We start from the raw sequence: 9,496 nt of genomic DNA on the forward strand, positions 1-9,496 counted from the left end.
TTAAATGGTGGTGGTGGGTGATGGTTTCGGTATGGTGGCAATGGTGGTTGTAATCAGTGGCGAATCTAGAACCAAAAATCATGTAGTTCCTTATATAAATGAAACTGGAAAAAATGAAAAAGTAAAAAATAATATTAGTGGCAGGTCAGACTGTATGCCTTAAAATATTTAAACAACATTTCAATAGTGTTACAATTGGACCGTACGAGATCTTATATCATGAAACATATTCGTACCAGTGAAGGCTCGAGGCCAACAATCAAGTGATTTAACAATCATTGAAGTATGATTGACATTTCTATTTTTTTTTTGTTTATTTTTGAATGGTTTGTGCTATATTAAGATATTGGGTTATTCTAAATGCTTATTGTATATAAAAAATATAGAGTATCTTTTTCTTTCAAAGATTATTAGGTAGTTCTATTAAAAATAATAAGATAATTCCTATTTTTTTCATATATACCATGTATTATAATTTTTTTTTAAAAGTAGGTCCTATGACCCACCTTCACTTAAGGTAGCTACGGCTAGAGATGCACATCAAAACCGGATCCTCGATTTGAAACAGATCTGATCCAAAACCGGTTTTGGTTAAAACCGGATTTGACCAAACCGGATCGGATTGGATCCGATCCACCTAATTCAAATCGGATCCTATTCCTACGAAAAAATTAGATTTGATACCGGATCGAAAACCGGATTTGCTAAAAACCAGATCCAAATCCACCCCAAAATCCGCTAAAACCCACTCACAATCGGTTTAAACCGATTTGAAATCGGATTAGAATTGGATTCAGATTTTGGTTGAAACCGGATTGGATTTTGACCGGATCGGATTTTTCATGACGTAATCAAAACCGGATCGGATCGGATCTTGGATTTTTACACCTCTAGCTACGGCCCTTGTTGTAATTGTGATGGTTTCGTTAGTGGTTGGTTTTCTTCCTCCCCAAAATCCGCTAAAACCTACTAACAATCGGTTTAAACCGTTTTGAAATCGGATTAGAATCGGATTCGGATTTTGGTTGAAAGTGGATCAGATTTTTCATGACGTAATCAAAACCAGATCGGATTCGGATTAGATCCTGCATTTATACACCTGTAGCTACGGTCCTTTTGGTAATTGTAATGGTGTAGTTGGTGGTCGGTTTTCTTCCGACAATGTGTGGTGTTGGTGGGGTGATATGGTGTTGTTAGTATTATTGGTGGTGATGGTGTAATGGTGACGTGTGGTTGGATGAGTGTAGGGTAGGTGTAGCTATCTGTTTATTACGTAAACTAAGCATAATAAAAAACAAAATAAAATATACGAAAAAGAAAGGTATTTTCATCATTTCACACATACATAACCATCTTAGACTATAACAGTTTTAGGGACAACAAGTGCAACTTTGGAAACCACATGGCGGAGCTATGTCAAAAATACAAAAGTTAGACTAAAGTCTGGATGGCTGTAAACCACATGGACTAAATATGTAATTTACTCATATATGTATTTTGACTTTTGACATTTTATCTTTTCACGGTTTCACCTTTCTTTATAAACTTTTAGGCTTTAGCGATGATCCCTTGATTACTAGCCGTTGTGACCTATCCGACCTTAACCTGTCCGCTAGTCACTTTACATGCATCTATATCGAGTGCCAATATCACAAAAAAGGGTAAATTTTGAAGACCTGTTAACATGATAACGCGAGAGAACAAATAAAGTTATTTATTAACTTAACATATGACATTAATTAACAAGAACTTGATTACAAACTACAGAAAATAATCATAACCAATGATACGTGTGTACAGACACCATTATCAGAAAACAACATTTAAACCCTATCTACACTCTGTAGGTAAACCTTGAGGAAACCGCTTTAAATCAGAGCAATAATTATAAATCATGAAATTCTTCTGAACCCATCTCAATCTTCTTCTACTATATGCATCAAGTTCCTGACTTTGCCATGCTCCATTCAAGAACCTTGAAGAAGTCGACCCCTGAACATTGAAGTTTCTATAGTAAGCAGTAAATGGTGCCTTCGACCAATCAGTTTTGACCAAACCACCCCTCGTGGCCCAATCATCGGCGTTCCATAGACTCGAGTATATCTTCATAGGTTGGTTTTTAGGAAACGCAACACCTTTTCTCTCTGCATTTGCGAATATTCTTATAGGAGTGTTATCCACCAAGAAACTGAAAATACAAGATAAAAAGAGCGTTAAAGAAAGGTGTAAAACAATAGAAGATAACGTTGATTCCGAATCATGATATTCTCTTAGTTCTTACACTATCTTTTGAGAATCCCAGATGATTGAGTAGGTGTGGAAGTTCTTGGTTGGATCAAACCAGAGATAGAATTGTTGCTCTCTGTTTCCTTTTCCTTGAGTAAAGACATTTGTATGCAAGATGTAAGGATCACCGGTTGTGTTCCCTAAAAACTCAAAGTCGATTTCATCGTGAGTTGGTCCTTCAGATGACAACTGCAACAATAATAAACTATCAAAATTTGAATATCATATTCATATATGTGAATCTTTACTATGCACTTTCAAATTTTTAAAGTTCATATTACTAACAATATTCTTTTTTCATAGCATTCAAAATGTTCTTTAAAAACCCGTGATCATGTCTTTATCAAACCCCACATGTTGCTTTCAGAAAATTCCGTAACCCAAAAGTTAGAATTTATCTATTTGCATGAGAAACATAGCAGCATAGGGTATACAAACCATAACATATCATGGTTTTAGAAACTGTAGAAACTTACATAATAAGCAGTGACAGTTCCAGCAGAGTTGCCTGAAACAAGCTTGAGCTGCATATCGATCCTCCCAAACAAATACTCTTTCTTGGACTTAAAACCCGACCCGGATACTTTATCCAACGAGAGTGAAAGAAGCTGACCTCCATTGAAAATCTTGGCCCGATGATCACCCCATGTGAGATCAAAATCTTGATAAAAGTTTCCAGCAGAAGCAACCATGAGGAAAGAGGTTAGTACCACCATTAGAACAGTAAAAGAGAGACTTTTTGAGTACCCATTACAGAAAGATTCCATTTTTGTAAGATTAAGGAGGTAAGAAGATGTTTTGAGTTGTGGGTTTTGGGTTTTAGAAGTATGAATATATATATAGTAAATGAAGAAAGAGGGAGTGTACGAAGTTTTAAAGAAAGGTGATGAAGCTTGTGATCGGATGCCAGCTGGAGCGGAGAAGCTGTTGCCAGCTGGGCAATAATCAAAGCTGGGGAAGGGTATTTTGTTTGGCTTGCTTTTTGGATGATGGGGTCATTGGTTTTGGGGATTGCCAAACATCCCGATTAGTGGATAACATCTTTAAGTTTTCCATATGAATTCGAATAAGTCTTACAGTAACTACAGTTTTGGTACTTGTGCTTCAATTATTTTTTATTTGGTCAATTGTTTTATTGGTCTTTTATTTGGACATTATTAAAAGATAAAAGATAGTTATTAAATAAATAAAGAATGAGTATTTTGCCTTTATTATTATTATTATTATTATTATTCTTATTATTATTATTATTACCACAACTTCCTGTTAAACCGATCATGAGCTTTTAAATTTTATGATAATCACCCGAGGGGAGGAAAAGAGTGACGGAATGATCAAATAGAAAGAATAAATGATTCACAAAGAGTTTATGATCTAGCGGTATATATGTCTTTCATCCAAATATTAAAGGTTTAAGTTACATTGGGATGAAATGTGTAGATTTAGAAAGAAAAAAAATTGATATGTCTAAGTAGTTTTTTTAAAGAAAAATAAAAAGAATGACAAGGATATATAGGTTGGTTTTCTACAAATATAAGGTATATTTGATAAAACTAGTTGGAAGTTAGAACTTGATAGTTGGAAATATGAGTTCTTATTTTTGTAGAAGTATTCGGTAAAAATAATTGTAAACTTTCGATATATTTAAAATGACATAATACATAAAAATTAAAAGTTAAAGTTAAAAACTTGTAAAATATCTCAAACATCTATTTGAAGTTAATTTTTGAATTATGATTTTTTTTTGCTAAAAGTAAAAACATTTTTATGGTAAACTTTATGTTATTACTTAAGTTATTGTCATATCGTTATTCTATTAATGTTGACCTTTAACTAAATCGTATTTCTAATGGTTAACATTTATAATAACTTTTTTTAGAAGTTTACCTAATGGATCAATATCTATTTAAAATGTTTTATAAAATCATTTCATTTAATTAGTTGTTTTTAAACATATCACATTTTAATAACTATCGTTTATATTGAATTTTACTATGGTTTTTAATATATAAATGTTTGTAATATTTAATAGAAATAAATATGTATTAAAGAAATAGAATTTATTTAAAATTAAAATAAAACTAAGGTGGTAAAATGAACTATTGAGAGAGAGATGAACAAGTCATTATAATATATCGACCATTTAATATATATTGAATGATCAATAAAAAAAAACAAATAATATATCATCTCTAATGGTATCGTATATATGGATTGATATATATTGAATGTTTAATCAAATAATAATAAGCTATAAAAAGTTTGCATTAGAGATATTCTAAGAACTTTTAGCTTATATTTGAGAACAACGTTTTTTGTTTTTTTTTTATATTTTTTACTTGATGATTAAAAATTAAAATGTCTTTGAAAATTTCCAAAAGCTCTCTGTCGATCCAATATGACATATTTCGTTATGAAATTGTAATATAGAGAGGAAAGAAGATAAATAAATAAAAAGATAAAAGTTTAACCAAATATAGATAAATTAACTAAACAAATGGATAAAAATGTTTTCTACACCAAGTTTTATCAACTACTTGAAAACTAATAAAAAAGACATCAAACAGAAGTATATTGTAGTTATGGTGAAAGTGTGAGATGCCAATAAAAACAAAAGTAAAAGGTCTCAACAAATGATTCCATGAACCTCAGGAAAATAGGCATGGCCCCCCTCAGCTTCCTGCTTTTGGCTGTGAAATTCATTGGGACTGAGAACTGAGAAGTGGATGACAACCATACTATATGCTTCCAAACATTATTACTTCATTTATTATATGCATGGCCCTCAATAAAAGGGGTTATTGGAATCAAAACATTCTTTAAAAAAAATATTTACTTTGTCTTCAAAAACCATGTATAATCGGTATCATGTTTGCCTTTTTTTTTTTAGTTTAAGTTTTAAGATTTGCTGGAACATGTGGAATTAAGTACGGATTAGGATTAAATTTGTCGGTTAAAAAAAATATATCTTTAGAAAATAAATATTATGTTTGATCAAAAAGAAATTGTTTCCGAAAATTGTATATATATAATCTTTTGTATTGAATCATTGATCTTTTTTGAATGCTTAATCATCCTTTATGATGAAGCCTTGGTGTTGTTTGAATACTTGTACTTAATTTAGGTTAGTCCATTCTGTCATGTTGTTTGAGTACCTATACTTAATTATTAGTAATATAAGTAGTTGCAAAAGATCGAGAAGAGGTGACATCAATGAATAATGGTTTCAAAGGCATGGTCCAATCACTTGTACTACCTCCACTGGAATTGACCTTTCCTTCCAAATACTAAGTAATAGAGTTTTCAAAAGTACCCAACTTTTATATTTGTCTTTCTTTATTCGTGACAAAAGTATAGTGGTGGGAAAGATCAATAAAATCAAAATATAAAAAATAAAAAATAAAATAAAATAGGAATCGAACTACGTTGGACATAAATCGAATATAATTTCTTTGTTTTTCCTTAGACTTAAAAATGGGTATGGCTTTAAATAAATACTTTTCATTTATCGACACTTCAAAAATACTTAACTTAGACATTTTAACACTTTCTAAAAACTATACTCATGCATCATAATTACTTCTAAATAAAGCATTGACGTATCAACTTTACTTTTTCTTACATGTACCGACTTTTAGTCGATTTATTTTCTAGAAATAAAAATGGTTTACTTGGTTTGTATTTTTCTTTTACTACTTTCAAAAAAGTCTAACTTTCGACTTGCAAAAAAAATGATATTTATTTAGGGTTTTGTAATTTTGTTGTAGATTTGGTCCATAAACTTAAACTTAACAAACTAATCATTGATCTTTTAGGTAGCGTTTGGTATATAGGACTGGACAGAACACAATAGAACAAGACTTTTTTGGATAGCGTTTGGTATAGATAGGACTGGAACAAGATTAGACTTTGACTAAGTCAAATGAGACTATTTTGTTGAATTTTAGTCCCATCCAAAATGATGGAACATAGTGGAACTAAATATATTTGACATAAAAAAAACCTTTCCCTCGTCTCTCATCCCTACCCTTTCATCAACGCTTGTCATATCCATTAATGTTTTTTTAATCGAAGCATTATTATGAATTCCCAATACACTTTTCTTCCATTCATCTTCTCTTCAACGACCATTTGTTTTTTTTTTTTTCTTTTTTGGTGTTCGAAAAACACATTCATTTCACTTTTTATATTGAGGATAGCAATCCCATCTAATTACCTTCCATTTCCATTGTTGTGCTGAACAGCCAATTTTACATTTCTTATTCTCAATATATTCCAAACTTTTTTTTGCCCTCAACACCATTATTGCAATTAAGTTTCTTCAACTTTTTTACCTATTACCTATTTACTTTTTTTTTGACAATATCTAACAACAAACAACATAGAAAATATAATTTTTATCAACTGTGATGTGATTCCATCAATTTCACATTTAGTTTTTCTCTAACTTTATAACTCAAATATTATAAATCATGTACTTGAAATCATTATGAAGATACGTTAATAATTAATGGATCAATATTGTGTGCTTACGAATTGCGACGTTTATTTATATATATATATATATATATATATATATATATATATATATATATATATATATATATATATATATATATATTACAAATTAAACATATATACCTTTCAGGGTTATTTTAACATCATGTTCAGTCCCGTCCCACTTCTACCAAACGCTTCACAAATAATCAGTCCAGTCCAGTTCAGTTCAGTTCCGTCCAGTCCAGTCCAACATTGTTCTGTCCCGTTCCAGTACCAAACGCTACCTTAAATTCATGTCAAATTATTTTAACATTTTTTTTATTGTTTATATTGTTGTGAGGCTCATCCGAAGACTTATTCTCTTTCCTCTATCTTCCTTATCGATCACACAGCCACCCAACCCCCTTCATCTTCCTCCTTTGGTGATTTAATGGTGGGATGTCAAGTCCACCAAGCAAATTACACCCTTTGTTTGCAAATAAAACGTAATATAATGGTAAAAAGGGGTATCGATCCTCGGGGAAATGGTTGTATTCAATCACCAATGCAATCTAAAAGAACTATTGTAAATAAACTAACTAACTACAATTAAACTAAAAAAAAGGGGGGGGTGTTATGATTGCTTGAAAACTAAAAGACTTGAATAACTAAAAACTTGCAATTAAGCAAGATAGTGAGATGCTCAAATGTTGGGAACAATTGGTTAACCAAGGCAATTCAACACAATGAACATTTGTGTGCTTATCATTAGGATCCAACATGAAGCTTATCATTCATCCCAAATTGGTTATAGCAATCATGAAGCATGATATGCCAAGATTCCTCTTAGGTAGTATGGAGGTTGGGGAAGCCCACAACACACCTTCTTAATCAAGATCAAGGGTTTAATTAAAGCAATTGAACCCAAGAAGTTAATTAGCCTTAAGAGAGAAGGAATCCCCAATTCCTAGAGGATGTCAATGCTTACACATCCATAAAGGAGCTATGATTCATAAACTAGAGATGATTTTTACCATAATAAAGCCCTTGTTCTAAGTTAATTCAATGATTCAATGTAAAACCAAAAAAATAAACTAACAATAGCTCATTCAAGTGCCAAGCTCATGATCAAAGCATTAAACAAGCATAAGAAATATGATCTAGAACCATAAACATAAGATAATTGATAATCTAGCATGAATCCTTCAAAAACCCACAAACATTTAAAGGTTTTAACCAAAGTTAACCAATATAAAGAGTTTAGTCACTCATGGCAATAGAACAACAATCACAAAAGTCTAATTGCATAAAGAAACTACCAAATAACTTGGAAAGATGAAGAGAAATGAGTCTTGAGCTTCAAAATCGCCTCCTACAGGTCTCCAATGGTGTAAAATCGAAGTTATGGCTGCTAGGTCTGATCCCCCAAGGTAATGGCAAGCCAAATGACCAAAATGCCCAAACTGGGCAGTTGCGCGGGTACCCGCGCGACGAAAATTCCACCCGCGCAAATGTTGCTGTAATGCTATTGGTCCTTCATGTTGGGTTATGAGCATTCTAACACTCCTAAGTGTACATGCAACCCTAAATACCTTGGATCTATGTTTTCTCTATTATACATACAATTATGAACATCCAAGGTATTATCCTAATCTAGCATACAAAATAATAAATATAACAAGATAGAATACATACCTCTTTGATGTAGAATGTCTTCATGAAGCTTGAGTGCCTAGTGCCCCAAGTGTGACACCTCAAATGGTTCACACAACACCAAATACACTTGGAATAACTTGAGAGAAACTTGAACACTCCTTGAAATCGTCTAGCCCTCACACTCACACATTAGTGCACGATTTCTTGAGCCATGGGATTCTTTTATATGGTGGATATTAGGGTTACACCATGTAACTCATAACTTTACCCATTCCTTATGCTCCATGGATTTTAACCTCCATGGAGGATCCATGGGTCACCCCATGGACTTAGTCCAACATAAGGAATCTTGGATCACAAGCCCACATATATAAGAATGAATGGTTTACACAATCAACCCATATATTTAATTAGTCTCCTTTTGATCACTTAATTAATTCCAAATTAATTCTTGATCAATACTAATTAAATAACCTTATTAATATATTAGAACTTATAATATATTAACCAACTTTAAGTGTTATTTCTCTCATTATAGTCTATCCAAATGCATGATGCCATGCAACCCAAATGGACCATGCCGGGTCGGGTCAAGTCTTACCAATTATAGTTATGGACTTAGACATTAATCCAACAGTCTCCCACTTGGATAAGTCTAAAACTATTATTGCGTATGACTTCAGGAACCGATCAGCAATCGTAGCTCTCAAAAGCTTTTGTCGAACTTTGACCTTGTCGATGAACTCTGACCTTTGTCAATGACTTGTCCATTAGATAAGGGATCATATATTCCTCCATTCTAGATATCATATGGACTGAGACATGGATTATCAATCATTCTCTCTGTCCATTTGTTGTTTCTCGATTTCCGATTCATGATGGCTGACTGATTGAACAAATCAAATCAGTCCTGGCTTGGCCAAGCACTCACATGTATCATCTTTAAATCATCGAGGGGCCCACAGATATCGCTTTTATCCCGAAGGTAAAAGGAATGGATAAACTTCAACTCATATGGCTTGTTCTACTACTTGTTGAATCATACACAAAGGCACGTTTTATAACATCGAGTTAC

General features: G+C 32.3%; 1 protein-coding gene across 1 annotated transcript; it reads right to left on the bottom strand.

Annotated features, from left to right (window-relative positions):
• Positions 1–1,698: 1,698 nt before the first annotated feature.
• Positions 1,699–3,107, bottom strand: LOC145159561 (xyloglucan endotransglucosylase protein 1-like). The gene is made up of 3 exons (XM_079078567.1): positions 2,763–3,107; positions 2,282–2,475; positions 1,699–2,188 (listed from the first exon to the last, which is right to left on the bottom strand). Exons 1-3 carry the CDS (start codon positions 3,051–3,053, stop codon positions 1,831–1,833), a joined length of 843 nt encoding a protein of 280 aa, XP_078934693.1. The 5' UTR covers positions 3,054–3,107; the 3' UTR covers positions 1,699–1,830.
• Between the last annotated feature and the right edge of the window lie 6,389 nt (positions 3,108–9,496).

This window comes from Lactuca virosa, chromosome 2 (genome assembly GCF_052849685.1).
Source record: "Lactuca virosa cultivar CGN04683 chromosome 2, Lactuca_virosa_CGN04683_v6, whole genome shotgun sequence".
Taxonomy (NCBI): Eukaryota; Viridiplantae; Streptophyta; class Magnoliopsida; order Asterales; family Asteraceae; genus Lactuca; species Lactuca virosa.